Source organism: Podarcis bocagei, assembly GCF_964188305.1.
Source record: "Podarcis bocagei genome assembly, chromosome: 17".
Taxonomy (NCBI): Eukaryota; Metazoa; Chordata; class Lepidosauria; order Squamata; family Lacertidae; genus Podarcis; species Podarcis bocagei.
In genome coordinates this window covers 12,466,751-12,483,966 of record NC_138143.1, presented here as the reverse complement: position 1 = coordinate 12,483,966, position 17,216 = coordinate 12,466,751, and the positions used below count along the sequence as shown (strand labels likewise).

The window sequence follows — 17,216 nt, the reverse complement described above, 5'->3', positions numbered from 1 at the left end:
GCTCATGGATCAGGTTCCTCACTAGCTTGCTCTAAATTTATACACCACCTGGCTAGTTCCTCCTAGCTGTAGTGTCTGTGTCTCAAAACTAAAGTGATATTTCTGTAGTTTTACTCTGATCATTGTTCCCAAGTGTCATATTTCAGTGTCTAAAACTAAGGCATCAAAGAGTAGCCTATGGAAGTTGAGCCATTCATCGTTTTAAATTGGGTTAATTAATGGTTTATTTTGTTTGTTTCTGCAGGACAAAGTTATGTCATCATGAAAAGATATTCCTCAATTAAGTCTGCAATCATCCTAAGGGAGGTGTTCAGGGAGAATCATATTTGTTAAACTATTAGGTCTTGGAAGAAAATCACTAGAAAATACACCTTTCAACTGAGAGTTCTGCCACTCATTTCAATGAGAGGCTGTTTCATCAGTTCTTTGCAATAAAATCTTGTGATTATGAAGAGTGCCTTGCTTGCTCATTTTAATCCCCAATGCTGATGGTCCAGACTCTGTTTACACTGGGTGGATTATATAAGACCTGGTATAGGATAGCACCCTGGTATAGGATAGTTGGACACAGGTGGCGCTGTGGTCTAAACTGTGGAGCATTTTCAGCTTGCCGATTGGAAGGTCGGCAGTTCAAATCCCCACGACAGAGTGAGCTCCCATCGCTCAGTCCCAGCTTCTGCCAACCTAACAGTTTGAAAGCACGCCAGTGCAAGTAGATAAATAGGTACTGCTGTGGCAGGAAGGTAAATGGCGTTTCCGTACGTTCTGGCTTCTGTCACGGTATCCCGTTGTGCCAGTAGCGATTTAGTCATGCTGGCCACATGACCCAGAAAGCTGTCTGTGGAAAAATGCCGGATTCCTCGGCCTGAAGCGAGATGAGCACCACACCTCATAGTAGCCTTTGACTGGACTTAACCCTCCAGGGGCCCTTTACCTTTACCTTTTTTACCTACTACCCACCTTCCTTAACATTTGGTACCCTCCGGACATTCTAGACTATAACTTCCCTGTTCAAACCTCAATTCAGCCACAAATTCATTGGATAGCTTTACCCCAACCCAGTGCTTTTCTTCTAGAAAGAAAAGGTGCCAGTGCTGTGTACCCTTGAGTACCCCCAGAAAAAAAGCACTTCCCCAACCTAATATGGAAATCCTGATGGTGGGTGTCAGGGGTTCAGAGACAGAGGCACAGGTGAGGGGGGAGACGGAGAGCGATGGGGAAGAATCACAGGACAGTGAGGAAGAGGATGACAATGACTTGAGGTCTTCCATGAGTCTCTCAAGTGAATCGGAGGATTCCCAGAAGGGGGCGCCCCTAGTCAGGCCAAGGGGGGTCACAGGGGGGACCTGCCAGGAGCAGGGAAGCAGCAGGGAAACCCCGAGTGGGAGTGGGAGATCGGGGCCGGCTTCCCAGCAGGAACGAAGTGAAGAGAGTGGAGTTCCCAGTGTGACACACGGAGCGGAGCAGGAAGGAGACAGGGGAAGGAGATCGGGGCAGGACGTCCTGCCGGAAGAGGCGGAGAGTAGTACAGGGAGTAGTGTAAGTGTCAAGAGGAAGGTCAGGGGTAGCGAACGTGCGCCAAGTTCAAATGTGGAGGCGCGCGGAAATGGAGAAAGCCCGGAGGAGGAGCCTGGCCCCAAAGCACGAAGGAGGGGGGAACAGGCATCTGAGGAATCTGCTTCAGGAGAGAGCAGGAGGGAAGGAACCCAGGGGGGCAGAAAGACCCTGCGGAAAAGGAAAGACAGGAAGAGGTGGACTAGCACAAGCCTCTTAAGCTGGTGTAGGGGCGGGACCGATTCAGAGGGGACTTAAAACGTCTAGGCTAAGAGACGCGGGGCTGCGCGCCTCGGTTGTGGAACCAATAATGAACTGCAATAAACATCCTTGTATATAAGAAGAACCTGGCGTTGGTCTTTTGTGAGCTGAGACCTGAGGCAGCCCTGACAGTGGGCTATCTTACAATTTGTGTGAACCACTTGGAGCAAAAAATTTTGCAGCCGGCCCAACCGTTATGTGCGTTGAGGCCAGCACCAGGGGCAGAGGAGCCGGCACTGAATTTGGCCAAGATGTCTCCAATTTCAGGTGAGATTTCATCAGAAACCAGCGAGATCTCACCTGAAATCAGTCCCAATGCTGGCGCCACTTCTTGAAGGTGGCAGGGCAGGTGGGTGACACAGGTGTCAGATGCAGCGGCAGGGCCGTGCTTCCTATTTGGCCTCAAGCAGCGAAATGGGACATGCCTCCCCTGAGCTGATATAAAACCCGACTCCCATCTTGGTTCTGAATGGAGAAAATTCTGATAAGGAGCCAAAGCATTTGACTGACAGGTGAGGCTTTGGGGTCTGGCCTACTGTCTCTTCAGGCCATGCTCTCTGAGAGGCCATGGTGCCGTCACCAGCCACACTAATGGAACACTCTTGCAGGCCTCCGGCCCTGGAGCAGCTACGCAGCATTCCTGGGAAGGGGTCCTGGTGTTCTGGGACTCACAGCTGCTCTCTTGTGAGCACCCGGTATAGCAGAGTAAAAACAGTGCAGACGGAGTTGAGGAGGTATCTGGGCTTACCTACTTTATTTCTACTAATTACAGAATAAAGAACATAACAAACACGTATGAGAGGAGCAGGCCTCGTACAGACATCCTGTCTCGTCGCAAGACAGAGCAGAAAGAAAAAATACATCATCAACCTTTATTATGGTCCAGAGACCCAACAAATCGTTACAAAGCAATACACAATTCATACAGCCTACCTCCAAGTTAAACAAGCATTTTGTTCAGAATAAAGGGATCATTAGTTCTTGCAGGTTGAGAGGAGTTCCCTACCAGGACAGACTTTGTGTGCTCAAGACATCGATTCCATAAAACATATTTTGTTGCACAGTGCAAAATATGAGCAAGCCAGGGCTGAACTGATATTACCCTTGCTGGTACCTTTCCCGGGAAAATCAGAGGCTCACTATGTCAGGTTCCTATTGGAAGACTGGACAAACGCTAGAACATTAGCAGTGGCAAAGTTTTTATCGGTGGTTGCAAGAAAAAATACAATAGTACCAGAGACAGAAGTCACACAAACTGGCTTCCTTTCTCATGGAACAGAAAGTAAACATGAATCAGATGATCCTTGCAATGGGAGGAGCGAAATGCCACAGCTGCCTTCGAAAAGCAGCATTTCCTCATTTGCTCTGACAACAGTTGACCTCCATAAAGAAGCAAGGGCAGCAACTGACTGAGGAAATGAGGAATTTCTGCTTTAGAAACAGAAACATGACTTGTTGTTGCCAGGATGAGTTGATGGAACCATTGAACCACCATACAGTGGTACCTCGCAAGACGAATGCCTCGCAAGACAAAAAACTCGCTAGACGAAAGGTTTTTCCGTTTTCGATTTGCCTCGCAAGACGAAATTTCCCTATGGGCTTGCTTCGCGAGACGAAAACGTCTCGCGGCTTTGTTTCCTTTGTCTAAAAACAAAGACATGTTTTGTTTATAAAGTTAATTTATTTTCCCTTCAATTTCTGAACTGCTCTTTACAGTATGTGTGACTTTAAAGAGCAGGTAATAAACTGTTGTTGTACCAAATTTGGCTTTGTTTGGACTTTTTTTGACCATAGGAACGCATTAATTGATTTTCAATGCATTCCTATGGGATTTCGTGATTCGCAAGACGAAAAATTCGTTAGACGACAAAACTTGCGGAACGAATTTCGTCTTGCGGGGCACCACTGTACTAATATAAAGGACAGGGCATTTTGTGTTATGGCACCCATACTTCTCTCCATTATAGTCTCACCTTGCCACCCTCACTAAGGCAGCTACAGATTTTGTCCTTCCTCTGCAGACCCCTCCAATCTCAGTTGCGGTTAGAGCATTTTTAATTTGCATCATTTCCTGGACTAGTATGTGCTAATAATAATAATAATAATAATAATAATAATAATAATAATAATAATAATAATAATAATAATAATAATTTATTTATACCCGCCCATCTGGCTGAGTTTCACCAGCCACTCTGGGCGGCTCCCAATCAAGTATTAAAAATACAGCATTAAATATTAAAAACTTCCCTCAACAGGACTGCCTTCAGATGTCTTTAATAATAATAATTTAATAAGCAACAGCTGTGTTTCCTTTCATGAGAACGGCAACAACTTCATAAAACAAAAGCTAACAATTTTGAGTTTCTAGTTCATGACCATAATCTGAGCACGTTCTTTAGGGGAAATGCTGATTTAAGAAAAAAAAAGAAGCTAGAATTATGTAGGAGAAAAGCAATTGTTAAGAAGAGGAAGGGGAAGGAGAACCCCGTGCTAAACTTTTGAGCTGCTTGGCGTGAGAAAAGTGCGATATAAAAACGCGAATACGTTATTCATTTAAATCTTATTTATTAAATTTGTATACACCGCCCTTCATCCAAGGGTCGCCGAGGCGGCTTGCAGCACTTAAAACACCAAAAGCGCGTAGCATAATAGCGAACATGACAATAACACACTGCGCAGCATTTTATTTTATTTATCCCATTCATTTAATAAACAGTCAGATATTCAAAATCTGAAGGGGAGGAAGGGGGGTCTCGTGACTATCCCGTGACAGCCGCTGAAGAGCCAATGAGAGCCGCCCTCGCCTTCAATCTGCCTCCTCCTTGTCGTCGTCGAGATCTACTTAAAGACCAAGAACTGGAACGGAGGCGGGTTGGGCCCCGAGTCGTCTGTCACGCCGAAGCCCCTCCCCGAACCCGCTCCTCCGCCTCTCATTGGTCAGGTTGCAAGCACGGGAAGGCGGGGCCGGAGGTAGGTGAAGGTGAAACGACTCGGCAAGCCGCTTCCACCCGATTGGACCAAAACCGCCCCTTACCCCGCTTCCTCCTTCCGGTCGACAAGAGGATGAGCCTTCGGCTGTACGGCAGGAGCTGCTGCTTCCTCTTCCGCTTGTGTAGCATGACTGGTCACGAGCCGCCCTCCTCTTCCTCCTCCTCCGGGCTCCGGTAACGGCTTCGGGGGCCGGCGACAGGCGCGGGGAGGAAGGCCGAGACGCGACGTCGAGCGCCGCACTGGGCCGGGGCAGCCCCAGGTGACGGCGCCGCTCCGCGACCCTGCTCCCCATCTCCCCTCAGCCGCACCTCGCTTGCTGCAGGCTCCGGGGGGCGAGAGAGGTGAGGGGGCGGAGGGCATGTGGGACCCCCCCACCCCCTCCTCCGAAAGCTCCGGCCTCGCTCCCCCCCCCCCTTTGAAGAAGCCTGGCGGCAGTCGAGTTGTGGAAATGGCGGGGCTTTTTAGGCACTTGGGGGGTGAGGGGGGGTCAGGGAAGGGCTTCGCAGGGGTGAGGTAGAGCAGGCGGCCTCGGCGCCTGCCATCCCGAAGGGCGAACCCGTCGCAGGGACACGCGCGCTTTTCGTTACGTCTGCACGCGAAGCGGGGCGGACACGTGAGCCGCAGGCAGGTGGGGGCCCGGTGGCGCGTTCTGCGTGGCGCTCTGCCTCCGCAACTCGAGTGACGGGAACGAGGCCTCCTCAGCAGTTTCGTCCCACCCCCGACGCCACCTGTATGCGGCTCTTTCCAAAGCTCTCTCCACCCATCTCTGGCACAGATTCTTTGCACAGATTCTGAGCACAAGGGGTGCCTCCTCCCCGCCTAACCCCAAATCCCTAGGATTTAATGTTTCAAATGGTGCATCCCCGAAACATCCATTTCGGGCTATCAAGGGTGAGAGTGGATTCTCAGTAACTGAGAGGATGTTGACTTTTCCTGGACTGATCTTTCAAAGCCCACACCCAGAGTTAGAGCAGAGAGAGTCTTCCAGGGTGAATTTTTCCAACATGAAAGGCTACGCTCAGGACCTGAGCAAGATGACTCTGCAATGGGTAATTTCGCCAAAATGGAGCTTTCAAGTATACGAATATGTGTTAAAATTTATCAACAAAGTCAATGGCATTTTATGAGCTGCTTAAATTTGGCCGTGCTGTACCCGTCCTTAGAAAGAAGGTGACTATTCATGCATCAAAGACATTAAGCCAGCCTTCGTTCGCAGAATACATTCGCAGAAATTATCGTGCAGCCCACCTACATTTGGATGGCTTGAAATGCAAAACAAAAAAGCAAAATGCACCTACTGGCTGATTTCTAAAAGCTTCCATGTGTGGTCTGAGTGAATCATCATTTATGAGATGCTCACTTCTTGTTTTAATGATTAACAACATAAAAATAGCATATGACAATGCAGAATTAACAGTTTCTGAGAGTGGTTTGAGATGAGCCATAACGATAGTAAGAAACACTGAATAGAAGATGTTCTTCATACATTTCAAATAGAGGATGTGAAACATATTTGTTGGGGGAAATAAGGGTTCAGCCTACTGAGTGGATCCAGTTGGCCGCTCCTGCCTTAAAGTAGTGAATTTCCTCTCTCTCAGTGCCAAATTATTGCAGGTTGTCATTTATGTGAGACTAATATCCCAGTTGTCTCTTAATTCAGGACTGTGAGATTGCTTATAGAATGTCCACCTTTCCATGTAAAAGCCATAATGAAAAAGTAGACATTGATTGTTCAGTTGAGCTCTGCAACTCAGGTTTCATATGTCAGGCTGCCATATTAACGCCTTGTCTACATCTGTTTTTCATCACCTGCCCTTACTCTAGACAACTGCTTGTAGAATGTTCCTGGCTCACCCTTGCTTCCATGCTGTGCTGCTAGCCCTCATAACCACTGTGATGGCAAAGGACAATGAATGTGATCTACTTGGGGAGGAACGCAGTGAATCCACAAAAGAAAAGAAGCTGCTGGAGAGGTTGACGCCAATTTTCGGCAGAAGGTACAGTGCCTGTGGCTGATTGACTTGTTGGGGTGGCTTCAGTGTAGCCGATGTCAGGAGCAATTGCTCAAGAGGGATTTTTGAGTCACTGCCCTTGGGGAATATCCAACCACCTTAGCTACTTGTCAGGCCCGGCTAGTGTCAACAAGTGATTCTCATAAGAATTCTACTTGCTCATACCGATTGCGTTCCTGTTGTGAAAAGATGGCTGCTGAAGGAGTTTATTCCCCCCCCCCAATAAAATTAACAGCTCATTGGCAATATTCTGTTGTTCATGAGGCCTTGTGGACATCTGGTATAGATACTTAATGCCCTTACTAAGTCTCTGATATAATCTCCAGATGTTTTGGGACTACAATTCCCATCATCCCTGACCACTGGTCCTGTTAGCTAGGGATGATGGGAGTTGTAGTCCCAAAACATCTGTAGGGCCAAGTTTGGCCATGCCTGAAACAGCACTTCTGTTCTTGCACTACTTGAATAGTTTCCCCACCAATCCGCATTACAAAATCTACAAAAGGAAATATGCAGATATTCATTATTGACACCTGGGTGAGCAGCCTGGGAAGATTAGGCATTAACTCAGCTTTTGGTCTCCAGCTACTTGGTGTGGCACCAATCCCAACTGGGTTGGGAAGAGTCACAGCTGTAATCCCTAAGGAGGCCAAACTCTACTGACTAGATTTGAGGGGTTTTATGGTCTTGAGTCATTGGAACAGACTGGGGATGCTGCTGGTCTCTTGTCCACCCCATTGCATGGCACTTCCTTTGCTAACCTGAAGGTTACCTTGAGCATGGTGGTGGAGAATCCTTCCAGAGTGGTGCCACGTACCTTCAACACCCACTCCAATTCAGCCTCCAGTGAACTAGCTTGGGACCTCATGGCCACCTGGACAACCATAGATTTGTCATGATCAATCAGTGGTGCAACCCATGTGTCCAAACAAATGTACTCTGGACCTGGTCTTTGCAACAGAGAGGGATAGCTTGGTTCAGTTGATTGTGGGGTTTGTAATGAGGCCGTTGTCCTGGATGGACCATTTCCTGATATGGTTTGGATTCCCTCTGATGGTATTACCCATAGGGATGGAGGGCCTATTGAGATGGTCCACCCTGGAGACTAATAGACTCACAAAGGTTCCTGAATACTTTGGGGGATTTTCCAGCTGAGATGGCTGGCACTCCTGTTGAGGCTCTATTCTTGCTGTAGAACAGCAAGATGCACTGGGCCATAAACACAGTTGCTTCAGGGGTCATCATTGCAACTGGTGAGCATGCCAGGGTTCCCTGGTATACCAGGGAACTGCATGATTAAACAGGAGCGGCAATGGCTAGATTGTAAATAGTGCAAATCCCAATGCAACACTGACCAGATAAAGGCAAGAGTACTTGGTCATGCATACCGCATGGCAGCGGTGACGGCAAATAAAGTGTGCTTCTCTGCCACCAGAGCCTCTTCAGTCCAGCAGGGCTGTTTCGAGTGGTGAATAAGCTGATTAAATCTGCCCAACATAGGGTATCTCTGAAGTTCTGGGCACCAATTATAGCAATGCCAGATGACCATCTAACTCAGGATTTGTTGGCTCAGTGGAGAAGCTGGTTATAGGAGTTTGGCTGACTGACCCTTGCCCATCATGTCTTACACAGCTATCCAGAGGGGATTGGTGGAGTGGGCTCAAGGATTGATCAGTTCCTTACTGCAGAAGCGGGGTGTGCTGCCTGCCTTGAAGGACCAGAAGTGTTACATTACAATTGCCTGTTCACAATCTTGGGCAAGATTCTTGAGAGGCTGGCGGCAAGCCACCTGCAGGCATTATTGGAGGAAGTAGATTAATCCGAACGGATTTCAAACTGGCTTCAGGCCCAGAGACAGGCATTTGGGGGATGGCTGGATGTGAGTTTTCTGTATCCAAAGCTGTATTGTTTTACTTAGATCAGTGTTTTCAGCTTTTGGATTTTAAATACAGTTGTATTTTAATTTGTATTTCCCACCCTGGGACTTCTTGTAATGAGCAGGTAACAAATAGGTTTTTTTGTTTTTTTTTAAATGGAGATACATGCTGATCTCCCTTTTTTCATGCCTCAGGATTTGGGGTGTTTCTCATTCACTTTAGAGCAGAATTTGTAGAACATGATTTTTTTTAAAAGTTTGTGAAAACCTCTCCTAATGGAATTTGGAATGAAAGAGGGTTGGCTGGTATAGATGCTCCTTAATTTGAGTGGGAAGGACTATTGTTAGGATCCCCACCACCCCCGCAAATGTGTGAGCACCAATGTTTGTAAGGCTTCACTCTGTGGCATCTCCCTCTGCAGTTTTGAAGTTGAAGGTGAGAGTGAAGGTGAGAAATACACCTACAAGTTTCGGGTGTGTCGAAATGCTAGCAATAAGACCAATTCTGGCCTGGTGCAGATCAACAATAAGCAACAGACAATGGTGTTGGGACGAATCAACGAAACCCATCTTGCCAGTGGAAGTAAGATACATTTATCCTTCAACAACTCTTATCCATTGCTCTTCCAATACCACACATGCCTCACAGGGTGTCTTGGTTTTCTGTCTTGGCAGGTTCATGGATTTTACTGACCTATAAGGGGGGAGACCCCTATAGTAGCCACTGTGGGAAGGAGCCGAGAAAAGCCATAGTAATGATCACCTGCAACAAGAAGACACTAGCAGTGAGTAGCTACTGGAAAGGGTTATTAAAAAATAATAATTCCAGGGTATATTGGCCAATGGTTAGGAGTCACCCCTCATTACATTACCTCCAGTACTAATCACGCTGAATAATTTAAGAGCTGAATTACATGCTTGGAAAATGAGATTTTTCAGCTTGGCAGGAATACCACTATGCTTGAACTTGTATGTTGGTGGGAGGGGAAAGGCTGCTCACTTAGAAAATGAACACATTTTGAAGAAGGGTAAAGGGACCCCTGACCATTAGGTCCAGTCGTGACCGACTCTGGGGTTGCAGCACTCATCTCGCTTTATTGGCTGAGGGAGCCAGCTTACAGCTTCCAGGTCATGTGGCCAGCATGACCAAGCCACTTCTGGTGAACCAGAGCAGCGCATGAAAATGCCGTTCACCTATTTATCTACTTGCACTTTGACGTGCTTTCGAACTGCTAGGTTGGCAGGAGCAAGGACCGAGGAATGGGAGCTCACCCCGTCGTGGGGATTTGAACTGCCAACCTTCTGATCAGCAAGTCCTAGGCTCTGTGGTTTAACCCACAGCGCCACCCAAAGAAGGGTAGTCCAGGGCTATTGGGAGGGCTGGGAAGTTCCTGATGCAAAGAAAAAGTCAAACACAGAGCCTCCTACTAGCATTTTAAAGTACAACCCAGGAAGCCTACAGCATATATTTATCTGAACATGTATCTCGCTCACTCAGAAGTGGGAGGTGGCACTGTTAGATGGTTCTTGAAGAAGATGAAGGACACTGGCGAGCATAGATCTCTGGGGAAGGACGGAACTTTGTCCCTGTATATATTTAAGGTGATAGATGTATTTTACTGGGCTTCCATGAGTCTGCTATCTTCCCATAAACAGAGTGGTTTCACCATGGTGTCAGAAGAACGAGAAAAGATGGAGGAATGCTTCTACCTCTTTGAATTAGAGAGCAGCTTGGCCTGCCCTCCAGAAGACGCTCACTTAAGTATTGGCTCTATATTGCTCATTACGTAAGTTTGTCTAAAAGTTTTAATACTCCATCTACGGTTTAGCAATTTCCAGGGTAGCTTACATGCATATTCTTTTTAAACAAATAAAACGGGATTGAAAAATGAAGATAACAGTTAAAACTGAGCAGCATCAGAGCAACTTGAGAGATAAAAGCTATTCTGATAATACAATTTAATAGTGCCTGGTTTCAACAATAAGTTCTTTACTTGGTGCCAGAAAGACATGAGACTTGGTACCAACATCCTGGTGTATATGTGTACAATCTTAAGGCCTGTACTTTGGACTAGTTGAAATTTCAAATGTGCCCCCCCCCCCCAATTCAGTGCATCATGGCAGTGTAAGTTGTATGCCACCAGTTCATGAATAGTGGCTGTTTCTTTTCGGGTGGGAAGGTGGGCACCAGACTTAGAACGTAGACGGCACTTCACGCCATAAAAAGGTACAGCGTCCGGGTCATGTGGCCAGCATGACTAAGCCGCTTCTGGCGAACCAGAGCAGTACACGGAAACGCCGTTTACCTTCCCGCCGGAGCGGTACCTATTTATCTACTTGCACTTTGACGTGCTTTCGAACTGCTAGGTTGGCAGGAGCTTGGACCGAGCAACGGGAGCTTACCCCGTCGCGGGGATTTGAACCGCCGATCTTCTGATCGGCAAGCCCTAAGCCCATTAGGTCCAGTCATGACCGACTCTGGGGTTGCAGCACTCATCTCGCTTTATTGGCTGAGGGAGCTGGCGTACAGCTTCCGGGTCATGTGGCCAGCATGACTAAGCCACTTCTGGTGAACCAGAGCAGCGCACGGAAACACTGTTTACCTTCCTGCCAGAGCAGTACCTATTTATACTTGCACTTTGACGCCATAGATGCCACTTAAAGGCTAGATCTTAAAAGCATTCAAAGCTGCAAAGTGCAACCCCATCTAAAATCGGCTGGGACTAGAAAGGGTCTAGAAAAGTAGTCTGCTGAAAGTTTATCCACGAGACACTTTTCTGTAAATGTGATTTCACAGAATCAGGTTTTGTATTGAGCATAGGGTGAATGAAATAAAGGTCTTTGGCCATGGGGAATGGAAGGTTTATCCCAAGGCAGTTGCTTTAAGACAAAATAATACATATGTAGTTAGGGGCACTGGCTTCCTGGTAAGTATTTAGTCAGGCATGACAGCATGGCATGTGTTTATATCAGAGCTTTCCAAACTTTTCACGTTGGTGACACACTTTTTAGACATGCATGATTTCACGACACAGTAATTCAGTTTTATTAGCAAACCAGAGGTTAAACTAACCCCTTTCCAGCCCCGGGAGGAGTGCGGGGAGCATTTGTGGGACACACCTACACACTGCAACCAACACACTAACTTGTCACGACGCACAGTCTAGAACAGTGTTTCCCAACCACTGTTCCGCGGCACACTAGTGTGCCGCGAGTTGTTGCCTGGTGTGCCGCGAGATGTTGCCTGGAGGGAGGCGGGCGAGTCGGGCGGCGAGAGGCGGGGCGGCGGCGGCGAGGAGAGGCCGCCCAGCGTGGGGCTCTTGCCGTCTGCCTGCCTGGCTGCCTGCGAGCTCGGCGGGCAGCGCCTCCGTCCGCAGCGCCCGCCTCGCGGCTCTCATTCCCTGCCCCTGCCAAAGCTCACCCAGCCAAGCCGCGCTCTCCTTCCTGCCTCGCTTTGCTGCCTCCTCCCCCCCCACCCCCAAAGCTTGGAGGTTCCCCGGCAAGGGGGAGGGAAAAAAATTGAAACTTACACTTTCGTGCGTCCCTCCTGGCGTGACGCTGCGCGCTGACGTCACGGGGCTGTAATGGTGGTGTGCCTCGAGATTTTTTTCATCAAACAAGTGTGCCTTTGCCCAAAAAAGGTTGGGAAACACTGGTCTAGAAAGCTCTGGTTTATATTATACATGTGACAAATGCCCTGGGCCTTGCAATTTCATAGATGCACAGGAGAGCCTAAATTACTGCTGTTTAGACATGAATTATAAGCACAGCTTCTGATTGGGCTTCAGCAAATCTCACAAGATGTTGGAAGATTTGGATGTTACAAACGGATACAGTGGTACCTCGGGTTGCAAACTTAATTTATTCCGGGGGTCCGTTCTTAACCTGAGGCGCGGTTTCGCTAATGCGGCCTTCTGCTGGCGCACGATTTCCGTTCTCATCCTGGGGCAAAGTTCGCAGTCCGGAGCAACTACTTTCAGGTTAGCCGAGTTTGTAACCCGAGGTACCACAGTACAGGGAAATAAAACTTGCACAAATGTCCTCAAATGTAGCCTGCAATTTAGTTTCCCTAAAGTGTACCTATTTTCCTCCCCATTTCTGGGCAAATAATTTGCCTGCCATATTGATTCCTATTCCCCATTCCCTTCCCATATTTTATGCTGCTGTGTATACTCAGTGTGATACCTAACAACCATTAAGCCTAAAGTTGTGCACATTGGGCTCTCCTCTGGTTGCTCAAAATTAGAATTTGACTAGACGCTTTAGGAGTAACACATATTACACCATAAAGGTTGGAATCTCATATGCCAATCAGCCTCATTATAAGTTCTTAAGCGGTTTGTAAGAGAACATCAACATGTTCTGAGTTTTATTAGAAATCATCATAGCTTTTGCCTTCCTGGTTTGTTTGTATTTTGACATTCTCTTTCAGGCTTGCTCCATTGGTTGCAGTGTACCTCATTGGGGGATTTCTTTACCAGCGTCTGCTGGTGGGAGCAAAAGGCATGGAGCAGTTCCCCCACTTGGCCTTCTGGCAAGATCTGGGCAACCTAGTGGCAGTAAGTAGCAAAACAGACAAATCCGTACAGCAGCAAGGGGCAACCTGCGATTCTTCCAGAGTTTGCATCTGATATCATGTACACAAGCTGCGTCTACCTGTGCCACAGGAAAGGTATACAGTGGTACCTCGGATTAAGTACTTAATTCGTTCCGGAGATCCGTACTTAACCTGAAACTGTTCTTAACCTGAAACACCACTTTAGCTAATGGGGCCTCCTGCCGCCGCCGTGCGATTTCTCTTCTGATCCTGAAGCAAAGTTCTTAACCCGAGGTACTATTTCTGGGTTAGCGGAGTCTGTAACCTGAAGCGTATGTAACCCGAGGTACCACTGTATGTGCATTCAGGCATTTTGATGAATCTTGTTTTAACATCTTGTTTTAAGCAGGCCCGGGTAACCTCTAACCTGTGGACCAATCATAGCCCGCAAAGCCATTTTCCTCATGATGTCAGCTGATGTGTGGGAGGATGGGATTGAATCCTGACAAACACCATCCTGATTCAGGAGCTGGTTTGCAACAGAATCTCGCTAAAACGAAGGACTTTCAAACAGCCCTGTGCTGTTCTTTGAAGTCCTGACAATTTGGGTTTCAAAGCACAGCATCACCTGACACCATAGTGATGCCCAGCTGTCGTATTCAGCCCTCCAAGGGAAGGAGATGAAAATGGCCCCTAGACAGAAAAGGTGCCCCCACCCCCATGTAAAGAAGCCACGGTGAAGCTTGGGGACCCAGCTTGTTACAATTTTTAAAGTGCCATTTAGTATGATGTCTAATGCCAGACTGTGATTAATCTCTACCTTTTTGATAAAAGCCACTCTCAGAGCCATGGTTTGAAATTGCATTGTGTCAACTAATAATTTGAGATTACCCAGTTTGCATTCGGACAAAATGATATACTTAAAACTTAATGAGATGGAAGCAGAGCCTTTCAGTTCCTTGCAGCTGCACTGAACGAGAGGGTGTGCATGAATTGAAAGTTTGTTCTGGCTAAATAAACAGATTTATTGCGTTGTCCAAGTATAGCTATTGTTTTTGTTGGAGATTGCAGCTAATAAATTCCTGTCAACAGGCTTCCCTTCAGAGTTGTCTGGGAGGCACAGTCTAGGCTTGTTTCCTTGTGGGAACTTCTGAGCTGACACTCTCAAGCTAAGCTTTTACTTACTAGTTGCCTATGCAAAGCCTTTGATGTGCTTTAGGTACGGCAGTTGTGCTTATTTGGCTGCCACGTCTTTCTATAGTCCCTTCAGCATTGAAGTCCTCAAATCATGCTAAGAGGTGGAATCTGGATGGAGACAGAGGTTCATGCTGCAATCACTATTCGGGGTCTGGCATTTGTACATTAACCTGTGTGTGTTTACAGGATGGCTGTGATTTTGTGTGCCGGTCGAAACCAAGGAATGTACCAGCTGCGTATCGTGGTGTTGGCGATGACCAACTAGGGGAAGAGTCTGAAGAGCGAGATGACCATTTGCTACCAATGTGATCTTTTGTTTCTTTTCCTTCCGTTTGTTCACATAAGCGGGTGTCACCTGGTCGCTTCCCCCTCATCTTTCTTGTGATCACCCCTTAAGCTGCTTGCTTTTTACCATGGCTGCCCCATTTTTCCTCTCCTGCTATGAATGAGTACTGGGACTGGGGCTTGGGGCTTTTATGAATGTAAATCTGTGGCAACAAACTTTGAAATAGGGGGACTGGACAGAGCCCTGAAGGGCAAATGCTTCTCTAGATTGCCTGCTGAGAATGATTTCCCCCAGCTTATGAAGAAGTGTTTGTAGGTTTGGAGTGGAGCAGCAAGGGGAACTTCAGTATGTGAAGTTAAAGGGAAGAACCTGAAGGTGCAGGGAAATACTAGTAGCCTTGGGTATGGGGGGTGGGTAGAGTGGCTGGGATTGAGTGCTTTTACATATTTTGTATGGGCTTTATTCTACAAAACACTGGATTTCTATTTTCAATTATTCATTTGTACATTTTTCTTGAAAGGTGAGGGAGCTTTCCTTGCATTTTCAGATTCACCCTTTTAAGATGCAGTAGACAGACAGTCTGGAGACTCTTCCATCTTAAAGTATGAATTAAAAGTAGATTTGAGGTCTTCTTTTCTTTCCAGTCACTGGTCCATGATGATGGCAATAATATGTATATTTTGCTATATGGCCTGAATTGAAATAGAGGTGGAGACTTCAGAGGCAAAGAGTGTTTATTAAAACAGCAGGTGCACCTGAGTGCAGTCCCTGCATTATCACTCCCTTTAAATGCTTTACGAGAAAGAGGAATTATCTAGCTTTAGTTGTATATGTGCTTATGGCGGAGGTTGAAAAATATAAGGAAGACCAGTCTTCTTAGTAGTTCAGCGGGGGAATAAGGAATGAAAGTCTGTCTGGGTGGTTAGTCAAAACCTTAGGTTTTTTTGACATAGCCACAAAAACCTATGGAATAAACTTTTATCCTTCCAGACTAGTGCAAACATCACTGCTGGTCTGTTCTCAGTAGGGATGTTAATTTAAGCTGCACCTTCATCTGCTTCCTGGAGGGATTGGGACATGATAGGTCTGTTGCTTTAAGAGATTGCTTTCTCTACTTGGTGCATGCTATGCTATCACCTACTGAAGAGATCAGAGCTGCAGCTCAAAAATATTCCTTACTTTTGAAGATAAGCCATTTACAGTTCAAAGTCTCCTGAATTCACTAGTAACACCAGCTATCTCTTGTGAGGAATAATACATTTACTTTGTAGGGAGAGCTGGTGGTTCAAACTGAGCAGCGATCTGTGGGGTACACAGCAGGGCAAAATCTCTCCTTTTCTGACTCAAGAGCAATGATCAGCTCTCCTGCTGGAATGAAATTAGATAAACAAAGCTGCATCAAGTGTCTCAAGTTCCCTCCAACAGGGATAAGGTCACTGCAATGGTCACTTTTTCATGGTGGTGTTTAAAAATAACTTTGTACAAAGACACAACTTTAAAATTAAAATGGCTTGAAGCCCTGAACTGTGTGTTTGTGAGTTAATCATAGACATGCTGATGGGAGTTGGAATTTAACAACATGGAAGGGCTGGAGGTTCCCCTCTCTTAAGTCAAAGAAAGCTGCAGCAAATTAACCTCGTTAAATACTACTTTCCTGTTCTTCCTGCTCTCCCAGCCACACAAGGAGAGGGAACATAGCTCAGTAATCAAACACAGAACTTGGCTGGAGAGTGCTTCAATTTCAGTTACCTGTATCTCTAGAATTCAAGGACTGGGAATATCAACTACTGTATTGGCCTGAATATAAGCTGCACCTGCAAATAAGCTGCACCTTTAAAATTGATGGGGGGAGGAGGAAAAATGACAATACCCAGGCTGCTTCCTTGGTTGGGGAGGACACCACTTTGCTGACAGCGTAAGGTCATGAATAAAAGCCACACTTTTAACTTTTCATTGTCTGAATTTTTTTTTTTTGGGGGGGGGAGTGCGGCTTATATTCAGGCCAATGCTGTGCTTCACATAAACATGCTGTCAAAGGCCGCCTCAGCCACACCTTTTTGCTTAGTGCTATAGCATTATTTAAGCTATTCTTGTAGTTAAGAAGTATGAACCAGCACACACAATGAGATGGCTGCTGCTTCCCCCACCCTTCCTATAATAGCTATTATAATCTCTTCGATTCACACTAAAATGGTGATCACTTTTAACTAATGGCACAGGAAATCCGAGCACATTTGACTCTCCAGAGTACTCGAGAGAGTCTATACTCCTTGTGGTTAAAAGCTCTCATTTGTTAGTGATATTGAACTTTGTGTTCAGATTTGGGTCATTTTGGAAAACATAAAACGTATTGGGACCCCTAGTTAGACCACCAAGCCCCACATACCAGCCTGTATCTGACATCATGGAGTCTTAAAACCCAAGCACAGTACTTTGCAAAATCCAACAATCAGCTGCCCATCAGTGCTTTTCAGGTTGATTTCAAACCTTGTGGGCAAA

General features: G+C 46.6%; 2 protein-coding genes across 4 annotated transcripts in view; both read left to right on the top strand.

Moving 5' to 3' along the window:
• Positions 1 to 454, top strand: part of LOC308576589 (ovostatin-like) — a 55,164-nt gene extending 54,710 nt beyond the window's left edge. For both annotated transcript variants that reach the window (XM_081176110.1, XM_081176111.1), the window contains one exon: positions 245 to 454. The gene's annotated coding sequence lies outside the window, so the exon portion shown is untranslated. The remainder of the gene's footprint in view (positions 1 to 244) is intronic.
• Positions 455 to 4,889: 4,435 nt separating this feature from the next.
• Positions 4,890 to 16,241, top strand: M6PR (mannose-6-phosphate receptor, cation dependent). 2 transcript variants are annotated; one of them, XM_081176959.1, is made up of 7 exons: positions 4,890 to 5,068; positions 6,634 to 6,806; positions 9,120 to 9,280; positions 9,373 to 9,482; positions 10,354 to 10,484; positions 13,130 to 13,256; positions 14,618 to 16,241. In XM_081176959.1, the coding sequence occupies exons 2-7, from the start codon at positions 6,649 to 6,651 to the stop codon at positions 14,738 to 14,740; spliced, it is 810 nt and encodes a 269-aa protein (XP_081033085.1). In that variant the 5' UTR covers positions 4,890 to 5,068; positions 6,634 to 6,648; the 3' UTR covers positions 14,741 to 16,241. The 2 variants fall into 2 exon arrangements, with proteins under 2 accessions (XP_081033085.1, XP_081033086.1); XM_081176960.1 differs by lacking the exon at positions 4,890 to 5,068 and adding an exon at positions 5,131 to 5,150.
• The last annotated feature ends 975 nt before the right edge of the window (positions 16,242 to 17,216 follow it).